Source organism: Rhopilema esculentum, chromosome 5 (assembly GCF_057945365.1).
Source record: "Rhopilema esculentum isolate cy_ngs chromosome 5, ASM5794536v1, whole genome shotgun sequence".
NCBI lineage: Eukaryota > Metazoa > Cnidaria > Scyphozoa > Rhizostomeae > Rhizostomatidae > Rhopilema > Rhopilema esculentum.
This window is the reverse complement of record NC_142819.1, coordinates 3,825,940-3,846,214: the sequence shown is the minus strand read 5'-3', so window position 1 is coordinate 3,846,214 and position 20,275 is coordinate 3,825,940. Positions and strand designations below refer to the sequence as shown.

The window sequence follows — 20,275 nt, the reverse complement described above, 5'->3', positions numbered from 1 at the left end:
TACTGAGAATATTGGCAGAAAGAGCAATAGAGATGCAAAAGGATGTATATCTATGCTTTATAGACTATTCCAAAAGCTTTTGATAGGGCAAAACACAAAGAACTGATGCAAATACTGATAGAATTAGACATAGGTGGAAAAGACTTACGTTTGATTAGAAACTTCTATTGGGAAACCAAAAAGCAGCAATTAGAATCGGGGATGAGATAAGTAGCTATGTTGATATCAGAAAAGGTATCAGGCAGGGCTGTGTATTGTCACCGGACTTGTTTTTTCTATACAGTGAGAAAATATTGAAGGAAATTAAAGATCTGAATGGAATAAATTCGATAGCATCAATATCAACAATATTCGATACGCTGGTGACACAGTGCTTATTGTAGGGTCAGAAAAAGAGCTACAGGATCTGTTGGACAAAGTTGAAATGGGGAGAGTGAGAAGCTAGGTTTACAGCTAAATGTAAAGAAAACATACAGCATTGTCATTTCAAAGAAACAAACAATACCAAAATACGATTTAAGGTCAAAAAGGGGTGCTATTAAACAAGTAGAAAACTTTGTCTATTTAGGTAGTACCTTAACAGCTGATGGAAGGAGTGACACAAAGGTAAAGAAACGTATAGGGATTGCAAAGAAAGCATTTAAATATCTAGGACAGGTTTAAAAAGAAGAAAATCGGTTTAAAAACCAAGAAGAGAATTTTAAAATGCTACGTGTGGTCTACACTTATGAATATATTTTTACAGCAGATTTCGAGGTTTAAGCTTTTAAACTAGCCTCTCCTTCAGGGCGAAGCTAGCAGGGGGTGAAAGGGGTATAGCATCTCCCTTCTCCCAAATTCGTCATGAGTTGGTCCACAGATCTTCAATTAGTTCCCATTTTTTTCTCCCTTTGGAAAGTCGTTTCTCTCAAATTTTCAGTATTATCTTTTCGTATTGCTGGTTTGTTGACCGAAAAAAGACGAGCTTATGTTCTGCTCATATCTTTGATCTTCCATGCTTACTTTAAGAGCAAAGAAATTCTCTTAAGAGCATATTACTTTCTAGGGTACCCATGATGTTAAGGTTGTATCATGAAAGATTTTCTTGCTAAGACCAACACATAAGTGTCACCAGGGGTACCTGTTGTTGATTCATTAAATTTTGAATGTTGCCGATATAATGTAGTGAATCGAGATAATGCAGTCATATACTTCAATGACAAATACACATAGAAATGGAGTCCAGAAATAATGATACCATGTGTTTATACTTTCAATATCTCAAAGAAAATTTAGCTACACAATTATTTTTACTTTACACTATTTCCAAAAGACTCCAGCTCATTAAGATGCAAACAGTAACTTTTTTCAACACAACTTTACTCCAATCTATCAACTCTCAATTTCACTCTACTCCTCGTGTCCATCTATTTACAAGTAATGTCACGTGACGACGCAGTATGCATTCCGTGATGCATTGCGCTTATCCGAATTCTATCAGTACCATATATTGTACTGTATTACACATATTACAAATAATTTCGTATTCATCATGACCCAACTGATATCAATTCCGAGGTGACTTTATGAGATGAAATTAAATGCTGGGACATTAAGCATTCATACAACATCACCATAGATATAGGGGAGGGAAGGAATTGATATTTCTATGGGAAAAGATACTTCTCTTATTTCTATGGGGAATAAATTAAACATTTTTACGAGATAGAAATTGGAGTACCTCAAGGATCGTGTCTTAGACCACTTCTTTTCATTACACATCAGTGATTTGCCTTTTGAACTGAAAAAGTCCATGTTACTATGTATGCTGACGATGAAACCATCTTTTCTGATAACGTGGAAGAATTGAATGCTTTAGTTAATGCAGTTTTCAATGGCTTCGCGGCAATAAGGTCTCATTAAACACTATCAATCAATCAATCAATCAATCAAAAACTTTATTGATGTGTCAAAAAATATTTAGCTTACAAGCTAATTGGGGACACAACGAAAAAAGTATATAAAGTTAAATTAGAGCATAAAATATGAAATTACAGTATAATTATTAAAACATAAAAATTTCTAAAAATCCTATGTACAACTAAACTAAAGTCTACAGTCTAACAGAGTTTCTAAGTCCATTCTTCTTATACATTTCTTGAATTGGGTTATTGTTGTCACCTCCTTGATAGCTCTCTTTAATTTGCTCCACAGATATGGGCCAAAGTATCTTACTGAATTTTTTCCTTCTTTTACCGTACGAAATTTCGGAATTACAAAGTTGCTGTTTCTTAATTCATAGGGAGTTTCTTTTACTGCAAACAAATCCTTTATAAAGTGTTGGGCTATGCCGTTTTTAACTTTATACATAAGTATGGCAATGTCCTGAAGTCGTCTATTCTGGAGAGATGGCAGGTTTGCTTTCATAAGGAGTTGTGCATATGGCGTAGACTTATCATTATAAATAACTCTAAGGGCTTTCTCTTGGAGTCTCTCTATCTTTCTTTTATCTGCTACTTTGCAGAAGTGCCAGACTGTACTGCAATATGTTAAGTGAGAGAGAATGGCTGACTTGTAGATTGTTAGTTTCGCATTGCTAGGTATTATATTACGAAATCTAGATAAGACACCTATTCTCTGACTCTCTCTCAAAATTGCTGATATGAGTGCCAAAAGTTAGCTCATCGTCAACCTCAACACCAAGCAGCTTAAAACATCTTGTTTGAAATCTTAAGACAACTTAAGACTATCAAAACCCAAGCTGTGGTAATTGTTGCAATAGGATATGAAAAATGAAACTTAATGTACAAGGCTCTTCTCTAATTTCTTAAGTCTGGAGACTTTCTTTCTGCTTCCTCTACATAGATTGCTTACATCTCCTCTTAAGATTGCAAGACGAAGAAGATTTTTATTTAAACGGAGTGTTAAATTCAAATGCATAGTGCCAATCAATTCAATCAATCAATCAATCAATCGAATCAATTCAAATGCATAGTGCCTTCAAATCGCTTACATCTCCTCTTATGATTGCATTATCTTCTCTTCCTATTTCTGCGTTTCATCTGAATGCTATACTGAGTTTGATTACGCTGTGACCACCAAGGCCAACACCAAATCTAAAGCTCTAAGTAAAGCCATTTCGGATTGTAATGACAAAAAGTAGCGATAGCTCTTCTGATTATCGTGGCGTATATTTGTCTCAAAGTTATTTGCATTCAATAAAAAAACTTTTTTGTTCCCAATCAAAACTTCAAACATTGTGCTTCAACTCTACTTGCAAAATTAAACCCCACTTTCAACCCTACTTTGCACTTATATTGTTTTTGTTAGGCTTAAAAATTAAAGAGCTTCAAAAATTGCTAAGTTTTATTGGCCTATTTTTTATTGACATTACAAAATACTGAAAAAATCCCAGGCAGTAAACTCTTGAGCTCAGACCTTGTGGAGTGAAAATGAAATTCTTTTTGGCTTTTCAGATAAGAAGTTGGAAACTATTTTATTTTTTACAGTTATTCTCTCTAAGCAAAATAGTGTTATCGTTTGATATCAGGACCCCATTCACAATTTTCACTTCTATTTTCCACCAAGACAGGCAAACTATTTGTAAGTTCTTTAAGTTGAGCTAGGTAGGTCGTCACCTTGGAAGGCAACGTGTGTGCGAACTCTGCGAGGAGCAGCATCTTCGAAAAAATTGTTCATCAAAAAGAGATTTCTTTCAAAAAGATTGTCTGCTTTTGAATATATTGATTCTAACTGTAAATACAACACATTGTTACAAAAATAATTACTTTGCAGCCAGCGTTGTGTGACGTAATAAGGTCACTCATCTGTAAAAAAGTTTTCTGTTTCGTACTTGATATGATGTCGATGTACCTCGACCCCGCTGGAATGCAACTGAAAACGTGCATTAAAAATTTGATTGCAGGTTCCCTTAAAAACGGTTCTGTTGAAGTGTATCCCACATTAATGATGTAAATGAAAATGAATTACATGTTCAGCATCATACTGCTGCGCTTTTCTCCTCTTCAACCTCTCGCTGCTCCTTCTCTGCTGAAACATGCTTCTTTTTATCTAATTACCCCTCCCTAGCTTTCTTCCTCCCAACGTACTCCTTATTAGCTACATTTACTGTACAGAACTTTTCATTTTTAATAGGTGAATCTATCTTTTTGCATGCAAAAATCTTTGTCTATTCATGGTGCTTTCATGACTTATTGATGATCCACTTTTGCATTCATAAGATTCATTCTGTAAACTTTAATCACTCTATTCATCAAGGTATAATAACAACTAATCCATTGCTGCAGACACCAGCAACGTTTGAAAAGCTAATTTTTCAGCTAAAAGATACGTAATGATTAAACAGGTAGCATTTGATGCTACTACATTGTTTAAAATGAGGTTATCATAAAGACATAAACACAGATGTATCCTGTTGTTGCTATGAGGCAGGTATCCTTAGGCATTTCAGCTTTAAAGATACAGCAATGTTTTGTGAGAGTGAGAGAATCTCAGCCAATCACTGAAATAATTAAATATAAGTAAGGTCGTAACTTGTGGTACCAGAAACACAGCAGCGGCGAGTGACAAGGTAAACGGTAACATTCATTTACAGTGACAAATTATCAAATGCATTTGTTTTAGTATGAGCGTTTGTACTGCCAAATAAATCGCTAATCAAGTCTAATCTAGTAAATCTAATTTTTCACTTTTTCAGCTCATATCACTCATTTGCACAAAAATCGAGGAGAAAGGTCAATCGTTTAATCATCATTTATTGTCGATTAGCATCGATTATTTTAAGAAAGACCGTTAGTGCCATCAGTCCCCCTTAGGCAGTTTGCATTGCACAGTTTCTCTATTCATTTTGATAGCACCTCGTCACTGCTATAACAAAAATTGCTGTCAACATCAAAGGTCTCCAGGATTAAACTAGTGTTCAACAGTAAAGCATGAGGTATCAAAATTTGTTGACGGCAGACACCGCGCAGTTGAATGTTGTTCATACCTGTTTAGTAGTATTTGAGTGTCATACAACAGAGTTTCATGTCACCAGGATAGTTTGTTAGCCCTAAGAATCTAGAAGTTTAAATAATAATCAGAAATTAATAGTAATAAATGTCTAAGCTACATTAAAGATCCATCGGTTTCTAGAAATAATTGAGTATACCATCTATCAGTATGAGTCCTTAAACTGATACTGACATGAAAAATCAAAATTTTGCAAAAGGCTTTTTCTTAGGCATTAAACATCACTGATTCTATATCTGCACATATGCTTTTTAAAATAAGGGCCATAAGTTCATTTTTGGGGGGTTTGAGTCACAGGAGGTTTTTTGAAAAGAGTCTGGAGTGAGTGACGTATTCTGGTGTGTTATTCAATGGTTGACGGTCACGAAATCCCAACGGAGCCTTGTAATGTTGACGGGAACGTTGAAATGATGTTACAATCAGATGAGAATGATCCATTACCACCTTCCTCTGACGATGGGTGAATAGGTGGTGGCAAAGCCAACCCTTCGCTTATCATTCAGATTTTATATTCAGATAAAGATAACAAAAATTTATTTCAAAGCGAAAAACCTGAATCGATTTCTTTTCTCTTGAAACAGCGATCTCGTATGTCTGTTTTGTTTCCCCAAATTTTCTTTCCGTAAAACTATTCAAAATCGATTGAAACTTGGTAGGGTTGTTATAATTCTTGTGCGTAACGTGTGTTTTGAGTCACAGGGCGGACGAAGACAATGGATTGAAATCGGTCCTGTAACTTCTCTCTCATGAATTGTACCCACAATCGACGCTATCTTTCCCATCTTTCGGAAACTTCTGCGATATATTTCCGGGAATGTGACTGTTATCCAAACAGTCAGTATCGTTTAATGCACGAACACACCAGAATACGTCACAAATTCCTGAAATTCCTCTTTGGCCGCGTTTTTTTATTCGAACAAAAAACTGACGACAACCAGTACTTTGGAGCTTGAAAAGTTATGTTAACGAAATGATATGCAGGAAACAATTAAACCATTCGATTCAGCACTGCCAGCTCTATACTGAAAGGTATTAAATGGATTTTATGAAGTTTTTTCATTTTTCATGTGAATTCCACTTTAAGCAATGGAGACATTATTGGGAGCACCATTATTTAAGAACAATAGCAAAAAAACATTTGTTCATGAAAACCAGGGATAATATAGGCTCAAAGTCCCTCCCTCTGAAGAAAAAAATAGCTACGGCACTATCTTTTAAGTACATCTTTAATAAATCACCTTGGAATAGTCGTCCAACACTTATGCCAATCATTTTTCATTGTCAATTAGATCTCCACCTACCGATGTAAAAATATTGCCAGTTTTCAATAAGTTCTATTGTCTTTAGGCTTTAACTTAAAACATCGCATAGCTATGTTTAAGCCTAACAACAATCATACTTAAATCTTGGAAAATTTGCTATTAGTATAGAGTTTTTAAGTGTGACGTCAAAGAAAAATATTTTTTGCAATTTTTGACTTTTGCTTAGAAGCCTAGAAGTATATAGTCTAGAAGAACATCATATAATTAGTATCCAAAATCAGTCAAATATGTTTAAGCTTTAGAGAGACATTACCAATAGACATTGCCAATAACAGATTTGAATTTTGGAAAGAGTTAACTGTTTTTTCTATTCAATTGAAACTTTAACAATAGCAAACTGCCAATCCACAAGAATCACTAACGACACGATTTTGTTACTTTGACTTGGTTCATAAAGTTTAGAACATAAACCAAATTACAGATATTTGATAGGGGAAAAGGCTTGACACATGTGGCCATGTCTCAACCTATTTGTATCCTATTTAATTTTTTTCGCACACATTATAGTATTTCATGATCCCCTTTCAAATTTAAAGTTCCGTGACGTCATCACTACAGCAACTACAATATTCGTAGGAATTTTAGATTTAATTCATTTCAAATTGAATGAATGAAAACAGGAATAATATTCTGCTCTGTATATTTTCTAAATATATGTCCTTTTTTGATGCCTTAAAACTTTATTTTCTATCGTTTCAGACGAACATGCTACTGTTTTCTTCAATATTGGTGGTGCTAGTATGCAGCACAGAACAAGTAAACATCACCATTGGTAAACCAAACATTACTCTTTTAAAGTTATTCACAGGCACTATGCTGGGGAGATGGGGGGGGGGGGGGGGGGTCAGCATCAATTAAAAGATGTTCGAGATCAACGAACAAGCCCCTAATTAAATTCATTTATGTCTAACTCCTTCAATAGATCTTCAACAAATAAAGTTTCACGAGCAAATAATTCAAAGGAAGAAAGTTTTGAAACAAACGGAAAAATAAAGCATTGAAACAAATATAAACTAAGGGAGAATCGTTTCTATTTGAATTTCTTCCTTTATTCCTAGATTGAAAAGCAGACCATTTTTTCTCTAGAAAAGTCAACAGTTTTTTAGTAAAATGCATATTTATTTAGAAAGCAACATTTACTTTGCGTAATCCCAACAGTTCACGACCTGTAGAAATTTTTCCTGTAGATTGGTGATATTTCACTTCTTTAACAAAGAGATTGCCAATATCCCTTAGTAACTATTCTTTTTCTGTAAAAATACACAAATCTGAGTGAAAATTAGATTAAATTTTTTTTTCTCGACCCAGTGCATGACAATTAAAAAAAATTTTATGCATGATTGTCAGTTAAAACTGTCAACTTCCTGTTGCAGGATTGTTTCATGATGACGTCATTCCAGATTTGTTGTTAAACAGAACACTGCAGCAAATGATTAACCAATACAATGTAAAATTTGACGTCAGAAAATTTAACACTTCAAGCATGACAAGCAAATCCATTGAAATCTTAAGTGAGTATAAAAACTGTCCTGCTTGCTATCAAGTAAACACCATCATAGTTTACAAGCAAAGACCAATGCTTGCATTACTTAGATAACAATACAATATTTAGATTATTACGACATTCAAACTTCCTGCCTTAAGATTGCAATAATCGTAAAACTCGGAGTAAAAACCTAGGGCCGTCCTGTTCTAAACACCGAAGACAAATTAGGTTCGCCTAGTTGGGATGTTAATTTCAGCGTTAAGTTTTATTTCTTTTTCTTAATACACTGGGTGGATAATCGATAGAAAAGTTTCAATTTTAATTCTTTGCAGACATTGATGGTTTCGAAAGGATGTCTTTCATCATTGATACTGCAGTGATACTTTCATCAAAGGTACCCAAAGGGGCAGCAAGGATTCTTCATGTCCCATTAATAGAGACTGGATCACTGCATCATTATAAAACCATTCCCAACAGAGACGACTCTGGCAAACGAAATGAGCTTTCCATGATCCCAGATGCTCACTATCGAAGCACAGTGGCTGCTAAACTTCTACATATGCTATCGTGGACACACGTTGTCGTCGTCTTTCAGGGTACGCTTGTGAACATGATTAACTTTGCTTTCATATTGAGTGATTGCAGATTATAATTGCAATTAATATATCTTTATGTTGAAATTAGGTTCTTTGATTCATTTCTTGATGATTGTAACTGTACCAAAAGATACTGGAACATCATACTACAGTGATACACAACCAATGATCATGAATCATTCAACTACCTGGGCTATCACCAACTACTACAACCACCAATAATTACCAATCATCACCCATCAAAAATCATAAATCACTAATCACAAGTCATCATCATTTCAACTAATCACTAATCAACATTAAAATCACCAATCCTACAACTGTTTACACAATTTGCTTCATCATCTTCCAATTCTTCCCCTCTAGAATCTTAAATCAGACCTTTTTTTACAGTGAAACGTATAAACGACCTGGATCATTTCATTCGGTCTTTTGCCAAAGGTACCGTGCTGGCAATTCTTCCTGTTGAAGAAACTGTGAATGGCTCTATCACACATCATTCAGTCGCTAGAATCAAATCACTGGCAACAGGCAATTTCAGTGCAGTTCTTCTGATCTACGATGAAGCTGGCCTTCCGGAGCTTTTTCAATTGGTATATGACATCGAAGTTAATTCTTTTAGTAGAATATGAAAAGTCTCGTAACGGGCACGAAGCCAGCACTGAAAAGGTGGGCGGGCAACAGGGGCGATGCCAAAAAGTTTTTTCGGAGGGGTAGTATTGCTTTTTGCCGATAAAAATGGCGTGTCTCACTCTTTTTGAGTGTGGTCATAAAATAAGTAACTTTATATGCTCCTTTTATGTGTTTCTTTTCTATCATTCAAAATTCCAAAAGTTCAATCTAAAGTATTTCTAGTGCATACTTGAAAAGTTAAGCTGCTACAGAACTTTTATCACATTAGAACTGTTTTAAGAAGATCATAACTATACTACAGGGTGAGAAAAAAATTCTGTGCCAACTGACAAAGTGTGGGGAGAACGTGCCCTCCTTTAGCGACGCCCCTGGCGGGCAATGCCGAGTATAGATCGGCTTATCAACTGAGCAAAGCAAAGGGGCTCGCTGCTTATAACTTGAAGGCAAGAACCTAAGTGACAGTATTGAAGAAATTATGTAACGATATTGAAGAATCTTCAAAAATTTAATATCTTGCAATTGGTACAGAATTTGATACAGGTTTATTATCTTGCACCGGATAAAGAATTTTGGCAATGTAATGAGTTTTTTATAGTCTTTGCAATCTATTAGAAACGCAAACATCTGAAGAATAGAAGTTTTGTTTTCTATTACTTCTTTTTACAGAATAAACCCAAAAAATTTGTAGCTATCTGTAAAAGGGAACTCAGTTATAATGATAGGTGCAACAGAGCCGTATCATTTCGTCTACTTGAAAGATATTTTTTAAGGTTTTTGCTCCCAAATATTTAAAAAGTCGTCAAACTGCAGTGACATGAAAGATTATCGTTCAAAATGATAAATGAAGTAAATTCAAGCCTCGTTTGGCAGCTTGGCGTCTTCATTGGGAGCATCTACCTTGCCAACGTAGGCTGAAGCATATCAGCAGTTGGATCGACTCGAAATATCATTGTGTGGACTGCCGTGCAGCCAATATTGGTTTTCACCATAAATGCACGAATGCACTGACTTTGTTGAGATCGCTATTTTTCTGAAAGTCATATATAAAGACAACCTCTTTTCAAGTTTTTACACAAAAACATGTTAACATCCTAAAATTTTTGAACGGGCACAAAGGGGCAAAAAATTCTAGTTGGGTGTGTAATGGCCCCCCGTGCCCCCCCCCCTCCTTGGCTTCGTGCTTGTCACGTAAACGTCGTTACAGCATTGGGACAAGCTTCGTTGTAAGCATTTCTTTTGAAAATTTAATCGGCATATTTGTTTCATTTTACAGATTCGTTCGGATGATGTTGATCTTTGCTCAGTGAGGATAAACATTCTGTTGCTAGATATGGTAAATAACATTCAATAATTTATATATGTTTATTACATTCTTGTTTACCGAAGACAGACAACAAAGTTTTGGATAGTTTCAGATTTTAAATAACATTTTGGATAATTTTTCTCGGTTAAGATATAGAAAGTTGCTTTTTGCATAAGGATGATGGGATAAATAACATTTCGGCTCAGATAAATCGCTTGTCATAATATGAATTTTATTTCTGTGTTCAGATTTTGTATCCCAGACAGCCCAACTACTTTTCCATATAAACAGTATACTGTAAATATAGGTTCTGCAACTCTCCATAAGCTTTCTACAAGTGATACAAACGTGCAGAGGCTACGAAAGTATTGCATGTATCTGCCATCTCATAGTGCCTCCTTTACTACTGTTTCTTTCAATGAAGATACTGTATATTGACGAACTTTTCTCACTTTTGCATGACTACAGTTCATTTGCGTATAGATTTATTTTCATCGTTGTTGTTAAAAAGACTTTATGCTGAAGAATAAACGTGAATAATGAAACTGAAAAGATGCCGATGAATAAATTTACTCTTGATTGTAAAGACAAGGCATAAAAATTTATTTAGGTTACTTACCACGAGTATTATGAATATTCTAGGCTAAATTTGGGCCAGCTTGAAGAAAAACAATTTATAGATGTTTGATTATCATTAAATAGTATGAAATAAGATTGTAAAAATACCATTCATCCTGAAATCCACTTGCTGAATTTTCTTAGTTTTCCGTGCGAATTTGTAGATCTTTAGAGAGAAACTGAATGTCTGCAACCTGCACACTGTTGTTGGCCTTCAAGTTCAGATGAATGGAAGCTCTGAGGGAAGTACCCATCGATCACATCTAGAGGTTCTTGGTGCCGATCCAACTGTAAGTTTCTGCTTCTTAACTGAAAAAGAATGAAAACGTAGACTAACTTTGAATCCTAGACTCCGTTTACAAAACAGAAGTTGGTCTGAACTAACCTGGATCAGATCTAAACTGGATTGGATCTACACTGGATAAACTGAATTTAAGTTTCTGCCTCTCAAAATTACACTTAACTGAAAAGAATAAAAAGTATCTATAATAATTTTGAATCTTAGATTCCTTTGTTAAGTTTGTCTTATCTAAACTGGATCAGATCTAAACTGCATCAGAGCTGAACCGGATCTGATCTAAACTGGATCGGATCAGATCTAAACTGGATCGAATCTAAACTGAATCGTATCTAAACTGCATCAGAGCTGAACTGCTGAACTGGATCTGATCTAAACTGGATCAGATTTAAACTGCATCAGAGCTGAACCGGATCTGATCTAAACTGGATCGGATCAGATCTAAACTGGATCGAATCTAAACTGAATCGTATCTAAACTGCATCAGAGCTGAACTGCTGAACTGGATCTGATCTAAACTGGATCAGATCTTAACTGCAGCAGAGCTGAACCGGATCTGATCTAAACTGGATCGGATCAGATCTAAACTGGATCGAATCTAAACTGAATCGTATCTAAACTGGATCGAATCTAAACTGAATCGTATCTAAACTGCATCAGAGCTGAACTGCTGAACTGGATCTGATCTAAACTTGATCCGATCTAAACTGCATCAGAGCTGAACCGGATCTGAACTAAACTGGATCGGATCAGATCTAAACTGGATCGAATCTAAACTGAATCGTATCTAAACTGCATCAGAGCTGAACTGCTGAACTGGATCTGATCTAAACTGGATCAGATTTAAACTGCATCAGAGCTGAACCGGATCTGATCTAAACTGGATCGGATCAGATCTAAACTGGATCGAATCTAAACTGAATCGTATCTAAACTGCATCAGAGCTGAACTGCTGAACTGGATCTGATCTAAACTGGATCAGATCTTAACTGCAGCAGAGCTGAACCGGATCTGATCTAAACTGGATCGGATCAGATCTAAACTGGATCGAATCTAAACTGAATCGTATCTAAACTGGATCGAATCTAAACTGAATCGTATCTAAACTGCATCAGAGCTGAACTGCTGAACTGGATCTGATCTAAACTTGATCCGATCTAAACTGCATCAGAGCTGAACCGGATCTGAACTAAACTGGATCGGATCAGATCTAAACTGAATCGAATCTAAACTGAATCGTATCTAAACTGCATCAGAGCTGAACTGCTGAACTGGATCTGATTTAAACTTGATCCGATCTAAACTAGATCGGATCGGAATTAAAATGGATCGTATCTAAACTGGATCGTATCTAAACTGGATCGGATCAAAACTAGAACTAGTTTCTGCTTCGAAAAAACACTTAGAAGAATAAGATACAAGAATAAAGAAGAAGAATAATTTTGAATTTTACACTTCGCCTACACAAGCGAAAGGCGAAAGTGGGCCTGATCTAAACTAGATCAGATCTAAGATGGATCAGAGCTAGACTGGATAGGATCTATACTAGAATTGATCTATACTTAATCAGATCTAATCTTGATAAGTTCTGTTTTTGTACGATATTTTGGTCCGCTATTTGATATACTTTTGTACGCTTTTAAGAGGGCTCAAATTCAGATAATATAATCAGAAAATATTTTAGTTCCGTTTGATTTACAGATGTCAAATAAAATTCATTCTTCTTTCATTCAAATCTAATCCTTGCAAAGCAAAAAATGTATTAAGACGTCACATCTGTTCTAGTTCAGTTGCAAAATAACCCAAAATCCGATCTCATTCCAAGCAGAAACAATGTTGTGTCTTCTCTTCTGTAGCTACAATTATTTCTTATTTAAGAAAATGCAATTTCTTATTGCTAAGAAGAAATTTTAGATAAGATAAAACATGACTTGGTTTGTTTTGAATGTTTTCAGAACGTGTTTAACAAGATGAAAGGAGACTTTTCTTTTTCTTCATACCTTCTCAAATCTGGTTCTATAATTTTTTAATGATTTCCCTCCATAAAGCTTGGAAATCTGCTTCTTTACGATGCTTTGAACTTGGTTGCGAATATCACAAGCAATCTTGCCAGCTCAAATCGTTGGTTGTCTTCTAGCAGAAATGGGAAAGGCATTATCCAATCCATTCGAATTGCGAACACTGCCAATTTTACTGCAGCATTGGATCAGGTGTGGCTTGGACGTCTTAGCAGTCCTTTTTTCATCTTTTTGCTTTGCCCTCAAAGAAACTGCTTAAACTGAATAGAGTTCGAGTGTGATGTGATCATTTAGATTTTTTTAAACTGCCTTTTAAAAAGATTTTTAAATGAGCAAAGACCTTTTCCCCATCAAATCACTATCATTTGATCCCTGTTCATAAATTTATGAAAGAAGCCTAAATAGCAACGATCTTCTAACAGTGATTTCACTAAATTATAAACATATTCAATTGACTTTCCGTACTTAGAGGTATTTCATCGTATTCTTTAATGTTTTATAGTAGAGGTAAAAAGATTCTTAAATAGATCTTTTAATGACGTCACATTTTAGAACTTCGTGGGCGCTCTTTAGAACTAGCATTTAAAAAAATTAGACACTTCCTCATTACCTTCTCAACGCAAATCTTTGTTTGATACTTTAGGGAACGTTTGACGGTGCAAGTGGTAATATAGAGTTTAATGCAAATGGAACACGTGTGAACATGCCACTGAATGTAGCCAATATTAAGGAGAACAAACTATTGAAGGTGGGAAATTTAGTTTTTTTCGTAAGCTTATGTAAATTCCTGCTGCATTGGGCTAAATTCTGTTTAATAGTAATTTTACAAATTATTCACGTATCTTTTCAAAAAATAGCTTATAAGAAACTTTAGGCTCAATTTTTCGAAAGTTAAGAAACAACCCTATCTCAAATTTAAAAAGCTGAGAAACTTTTGCAATTTCTAGTTTTGATTTTACCAGTCACTCAGCCCAATTATCACCACTACATACTGCAAAACTGCACTTGACAAGCAGGTCTCTGGGTCTGTTGATACTTGCTTTAAAATCTAACTTTTAAATGCACATTGAACCTTAATTTTTAGTAAAAAAAATACCTAAATAATTTGGTAGAAATGTAGGAAAAAAGAAACTGACACATGGATATAGTTACCCTTGATAAAACTAAGCATTCCAGTAGAGTTCTCCATATATTCTTCAATCTTTTGGTTTTGAACTCGGTTTTCGCCTAATAATTCATCAATCATTTCAGATAGGCACTGTAACAGAAAACACAGATATCAAACTAAAGAAAAACCCAAGCATGAACATTGAATACCACTTAGATAGCATTCTTATCAATGATCATATAAAAGTGGTCACTGTTGAGGTGAGCTAAATTCATTTTAAAGTTTCTTTATTAAATCTCGCTACAAGAATCAAATATTAGCATGTTAGTTTCCTATGAAAGTATTTCTAAGATTTCATTATAATTACAAACTTGAAATCTTTTGAGATAATCTGCTTTTTATAGCATGATAAATAAATAGTCTGTGGGTTTACATTGCCAAATGTAGCGACAAAACTGTACTCAAAGACACTTTGCCTGAACATTTTATAAATCAAAACACTTTGGTAAACAAGACATATTGGAAAAAAAGATAGGACCTTGACCAGCTCATCCCCTCCTCTATTGAATTTTGATTAATTCAAGAGAGGATCTCTTCCATTTGGTTAAGAAATGCAGAGATGGATTCACCGGGGCGTTTAGGGGTGCGTCATTCCACCCCTCATGTCTTTGTTTCCTTAGGTATATTTTGCTTTGATTCGGTAAAATGCATTTTTTAAACCATAGTCATCATCAGGAACGGATGGGTCAGTGCTGACCCGCCATGGCACGCGCAATGGTCGTACGCCAGGTGTCTCTTTTTCTTGCGCTTGGTAGAAGACCAGACATTGACATTCCCAAGACCTCTTTAACCTCATTTTCAAGTTTTCGCCGTGGTCTTCCTCTCCTTCGCTTGCCACTGACCATTCCAGTGAGAATGGCATTTCCTAATCCTTCGCTTCTTGCGACATGTCCAATAAACGACAACTTCCTTTTGTTGATGCTGTTGAGAAGGGTAGCTTTACCAATTTTCTGCAGGACCCATTCGTTTGTTTTTTTCGCTCTCCAACTGATTCGCATGATTCGTCTGTAACACCAAATCTCGAAAGAATTAGCCGATTTTTGTTCGATTTCTTCATGACCCAGCATTCGCAGCCATACGTCGCTACCGGGAACACCAGGGTATTGAGAATTCGAGTTTTAGTGATTGAGCGTGATGGAGCGGTCTTTCCAAATGTTGCCCAGGCTGATGACTGCATTTCTTGCGATTGCCAGTCTTCTTCTAATCTTCTTGCTGTCATTGCAGTCGTTTGTGAAGTTTGGTAAATGAAATTTTCAACCGTTTCAATTACTTCACCGTTCATAATGAGGTCTTTCATCTCGAGGTTTTCTGGATCACCAGCCATCTTCATGACTTTCGTTTTTTGTGTGTTCAGCATCAGTCCTTTATCTTCACTGGCCAATTTAACTCTCGCGACGAGAAGTTCTAGTTCCTGCATGGTCCCACCTATGAGCACAATGTCATCAGCGTACCAGTTCTGCCTCCCACTTTTATAGATCCTTCGTATCCGACTAGAATATTTCTCATTTTGACCAATAGTAGCATAATAATGCAAAGATTTTTTATTTATTTTGTTATCTTCCTTACTTTGAAGAAAAAAGATGAATTGTCTAGTCATCTGAAGGGCGTGGTACCAGAATCAAATCATTATCTAGCACCTCCACCAATCCTTGCCGCTTAAATCCATCCTTTAAGAAGCGAGTATAATTTATTGGGCTGTATATAGAGTAAACAAAGACCATTACGTAAATATTCTTTGTCACGCGGAAACTGTGACAAATGGCGATCTCAGTTTAAACAGGCGAAATTATTTTCAAAAAATCACACAGAACTTGGAAGTGCCAGATCCAGGTATGACTGCACCTCTTTCCGGCTTTCTCAGTAGGCCTAAATGTTATCATTGATAGCAACTTCTTTTAATGTATATTTTTAATCAAATTACTTGCAGACAGAGCCTTTTACATTTGTAACCAAGAACCCGAACGGCACGGTTAGTTACAGTGGTCTCTGCATAGACATTCTGGACAAATTGGCACAGATGATGAATTTCACTTACTCTATCTACTTAGTAGAGGACGGTGAATACGGTAGGAAAGACGGTGACAAATGGACTGGCATGATAGGTGATGTACTTTACAAGGCAAGTAGTTTTATCAATTTCTTCATTATTGCGTAATTTGTGCACAGGGTGTGATGTTAAGATTGACATATGAGTTTATAAATGACAGAATATTTAAAGCGGTTGAGGCTGCAGTATTCAAAGAAATCTTTGCCCAGTAAGAAATGAGGACATTTCACATTAAAACTCTAAGGCACTAAAACTCTATCAATAAGCTCATTCTACCTAATTTCTTTATGAATCTTCAATTGGGTAGCCAGAGGAACAGGGTGATTGCACCTCTTCAATACGAACATATTCTTGTAACGCAGTGGCACTGAGTGTTGTTGATGCTCGCTGAACTTGACAGTCAATTTGAGAAAGGCTGGATATCTTCAAGAGAAGCCTTAAAATGGAGCACTTTTGCTTGGATTTAAAAAGGAAAAATAATTTTCATATTGCATTTCTCTATTTTTCCTTAGTAAAAACAATTGGCTCATATTCATAGTAAAAGTTTGTTTCTTTTGCAGAAAGCTGACATTGCAGTTGCGTCTTTAACAATAACATCCATCCGAGAAGAAGCAATAGAATTTACGCGGCCGTTCATGGAACTACAAAACGCATATTTGAGGAAACGGTCAACCACGGTGCAGTTCGACTATCTACAGTTCCTAAAGCCATTTACGACAAATGTGTGGATTTTAACTGTTATTGTCGTTTTAATCAGTAGCATCGTCATATATTTCGTTGATTACAATAGCCCTTTTGGGTGGAGGCAATCTGATTTAGTTTCAACAGGAAAGTATGGTGATGAATTTAGCGCAGCCAATAGTATCTGGTTTTGTACTGCGTCGTGGCTGCTGCAAGGTGGAGATAATACTCCGAGATCTTTGTCAGGTAAGATTGACACCTCAAGCAAGGGTACATTGACACTTCATGTAATACAGAGCGCTATGAAGCGTTTAATCGTATGTTCAGTGCCGCCAACAGGTTTTGGAGGCCCTGGGAAACCCGGAAGTGCGACCACACCCTTTGGGTTAGCTTTAATTGGTTCATTCGTTTAAATGCTTTACTATTTTCAGGAATTTCATCGATTCCTGCAGCAGGATACATTGTAACTTCATGTGATACTTTAGATTTGCTTCCCTTGCCCCCCTCCCCTCTCGGTGACTCTGCGTACGTGATGTATTTGCGTGTCTTCAGAATTTCACGGCCACGTGTCCTTTCGATTTTAAAGCCTCGGAAGTACATTCATTCAAATCCTTGGTGCAGTTTGTAAAACAGTAAATCATCTCGCTATACAAAGAAATCTGTGAATTGTTAATTCTCTCTGAAATTAACCATTCAAAATATCAGAAAACCTTTAACACATAATTCGGTTTGGACTCTACCATTTGTTTAGCCTTCGAAGCAAAAACCTAAAGCTGCAATTACCGGAGAATATTTTCATTCTAAAGAAATTAAAAAATAACTAAATTAAAGTGAAAAGCTTGGCTGAAATTTGCAGTATTATGGTAACAATACGTTTAAGATTTTTAAAGAATCGTGTAAAGCAGCGATTCAGTTGCAAAATGGCTGATATAATCTACTTCTCCGATTGGCTGCAATGATTTTGATTAAACTACTACCAGTGACAGTTTTTTCAAGTAATCTTAGAGTAGAATGACAAACTGGTGTGTTTCCAGAGGGAAGCATTTGCTACCTTGATATTTCTTATAATTCCATAAATGTTTTGCATTTTAGGGAGACTTTTTGTTTTCGTGCTTTGGTTTGCAGTTCTCATTGTCACTTCAACGTATACTGCCAATATGGCGGCTTACTTCACCTTCGCCAAAGCAAAAGCAGAAACTGGTGACTTAGAGGCGTTGCTGAAGGAGGGTGTTTCATTCATCATAAAGCCGCACATTGCAATAGATCAGTTTTTGAAAAGTTCAGAATACAAAATCTACCAACTGATTACCCAGAAAATACAACAAGAAAAAAGCTACGCAAACCGATCCGTAGGCATAGAAATGTTGCAGAGGGATTCAAATGCAGTTATGCTTTCAGAGGCGCCATACGCAGAGTGGAGTGTAAACAAAGGATTATGTGACATTCAAATAGGTAGTATTTGTTACTTTTTAGTATATAGGATATATATATGCCTTGATAATAATAAATTTGGCACTAGAAACAGCTAAGCTGGGCATAAAGTAGCATTTGAAAAACTTAAAAAAAATGGAATTGGGTAAAATCACAATACATTTGGAGTTAATAAGCGAGAAAAATGAAATATCGTTGTCTGCGAAAAAGGCCCATTCGGGCGGACAAAGGGTATTGTTTGACTGAAATTGGCCCAAGCAGAAGCTGTCCCGCATTTACTGGCTAACATGCATCACTGAGAATACAATTCAATAATATCAAAAATTACTTCGGATTTTATTTGCCGTTCAATATTTCTCAATGTAAATATTTGTTTAGACTTTTCGTTTTCCTTTCCGACACGCAGTTGTTGCCCTCTTGAAGCCCTGTTACGTTGTAGGTCAACATAGTACAATCTAAGTTAATGCCTCTGAAACATAGGCTTTTTGAGGTGGGAGAGGGTAGGGTGGTGGGCTGTGCATGGAAAAAATTAATTTTCTTTTTTACCTAATTCTCAATGCTTATCAGTTGCTCTTCTTCACTTTTTCGACAGTGAAAGGGATTCTCCCATCACGCGGCTACGGTTTTCCTTTGCGAAAAGGATCGCCACTTCAGCAGAAGCTTTCAATAGGTATTTCGTACCTGGAAGAGTCGCAGTTTATGCATGAAAGAATAAATTACTATTGGAAAGAGCTGAGTGTATGCAAGCCCTCCTCAGAAAGTAAGAGTCTTTAATTTAACAACATACCTATGAATTTGGTCCAAGTTATTTTCGTGAAATTGAATATAAATAAGGCACTGTTGCAAAACATTTTCTTGGAAAAATCTAATGATGTGCTATCACTGAGTGTTTGCTACCAGCTTCAGAGGTACAAAGGACTAAGTCTGATATCTATGGCGTCAATTTAGATAGACAACAGAAAATAAAGGAGTATGACAAGGTTCCTGTCTCGGCCTTTTTATATTCTTTATCCTAAACAACTTTCCTTTGACATTTAAAAAGGCGAAGTAAAGAAATTGAACAATTGTTGGCTGCCAAGAATTCCATAGCATCGAATCTCAAAGACAATTAGCAGATACTTAAGTGGCTCAAGCCGTCTGTCAATCATTAAGTGACCAATCAATGAGCGCGAAATCGCTTAGACGCTTATTGATTGGCTGATTTTGATTGGCAGTCAAAGCTACAAATTCTAGATTGAAAAAATCGTCTAAAGGAAGTTTGATAATAGAACGGGAGACTCTGAGACACCACTTTTATTAAGAAATTAAGGCATTTCATGGTAGTTCTTTCAAGTACATATAAAGGTTGTTTACTATCATGGTTTTAGCAATAAATTTTTTTTCCTTTTTATCTTTAGCCTGGTCCGATGGGAGAATCAGGCCTGAGCAGCTTGTAGGTGTATATGCCTGCTTATTGATTGGAATCACAATTTCGTTTCTGCTTTTGTTTCTGGAAAAGTGGTGGAAAATGAAATCACTAAGAAAGAAACGAGATGAAGACAAGTGAGGAATCTAAAATATCTACTGTTTTAAAATGTCAAATCAACCAAGAACATCCAGATTCAAATTTCGCGAGCTCTTGGCTTGCTGAAATATACCAAACAATATGATCCATGTAGAACTCT

The 20,275-nt window shown here is 35.9% G+C and overlaps 2 protein-coding genes across 4 annotated transcripts in view; one reads left to right on the top strand and one right to left on the bottom strand.

Moving 5' to 3' along the window:
- LOC135689495 (glutamate receptor 2) overlaps window positions 1–13,404 on the bottom strand; it is a 31,272-nt gene extending 17,868 nt beyond the window's left edge. Inside the window, exons 1-5 of one of the 3 annotated variants that reach the window (XM_089108511.1) lie at window positions 13,267–13,404; window positions 11,077–11,277; window positions 7,473–7,582; window positions 6,249–6,307; window positions 4,988–5,058 (exon numbers count right to left, since the gene is read on the bottom strand). The gene's annotated coding sequence lies outside the window, so the exon portion shown is untranslated. Of the gene's footprint in view, window positions 1–1,720; window positions 4,300–4,987; window positions 5,059–6,248; window positions 6,308–7,472; window positions 7,583–11,076; window positions 11,278–13,266 lie in introns of those variants that run through there. The other 2 variants (XM_089108512.1, XM_089108510.1) reach the window with 2 other exon arrangements.
- LOC135689902 (glutamate receptor 1) lies at window positions 4,429–20,159 on the top strand. Its single transcript, XM_089108516.1, has 15 exons — window positions 4,429–4,570; window positions 7,032–7,104; window positions 7,706–7,843; window positions 8,151–8,414; window positions 8,808–9,007; window positions 10,321–10,380; window positions 11,133–11,258; window positions 13,315–13,476; window positions 13,928–14,032; window positions 14,536–14,652; window positions 16,380–16,571; window positions 17,060–17,426; window positions 18,273–18,632; window positions 19,204–19,371; window positions 20,009–20,159. Exons 2-15 carry the CDS (start codon window positions 7,038–7,040, stop codon window positions 20,155–20,157), a joined length of 2,475 nt encoding a protein of 824 aa, XP_088964642.1. The 5' UTR covers window positions 4,429–4,570; window positions 7,032–7,037; the 3' UTR covers window positions 20,158–20,159.
- The last annotated feature ends 116 nt before the right edge of the window (window positions 20,160–20,275 follow it).

Excerpts from the sequence above, each read along its gene's own strand:
- LOC135689902 (XM_089108516.1), top strand. The coding sequence starts at position 7,038 with ATGCTACTGTTTTCTTCAATATTGGTGGTGCTAGTATGCAGCACAGAA. Across the intron at positions 11,259-13,314 it reads TTCTTGGTGCCGATCCAACT|CTTGGAAATCTGCTTCTTTA; the intron begins GTAAGTTTCTGC and ends CCCTCCATAAAG. Across the intron at positions 17,427-18,272 it reads TACTCCGAGATCTTTGTCAG|GGAGACTTTTTGTTTTCGTG; the intron begins GTAAGATTGACA and ends TTTGCATTTTAG.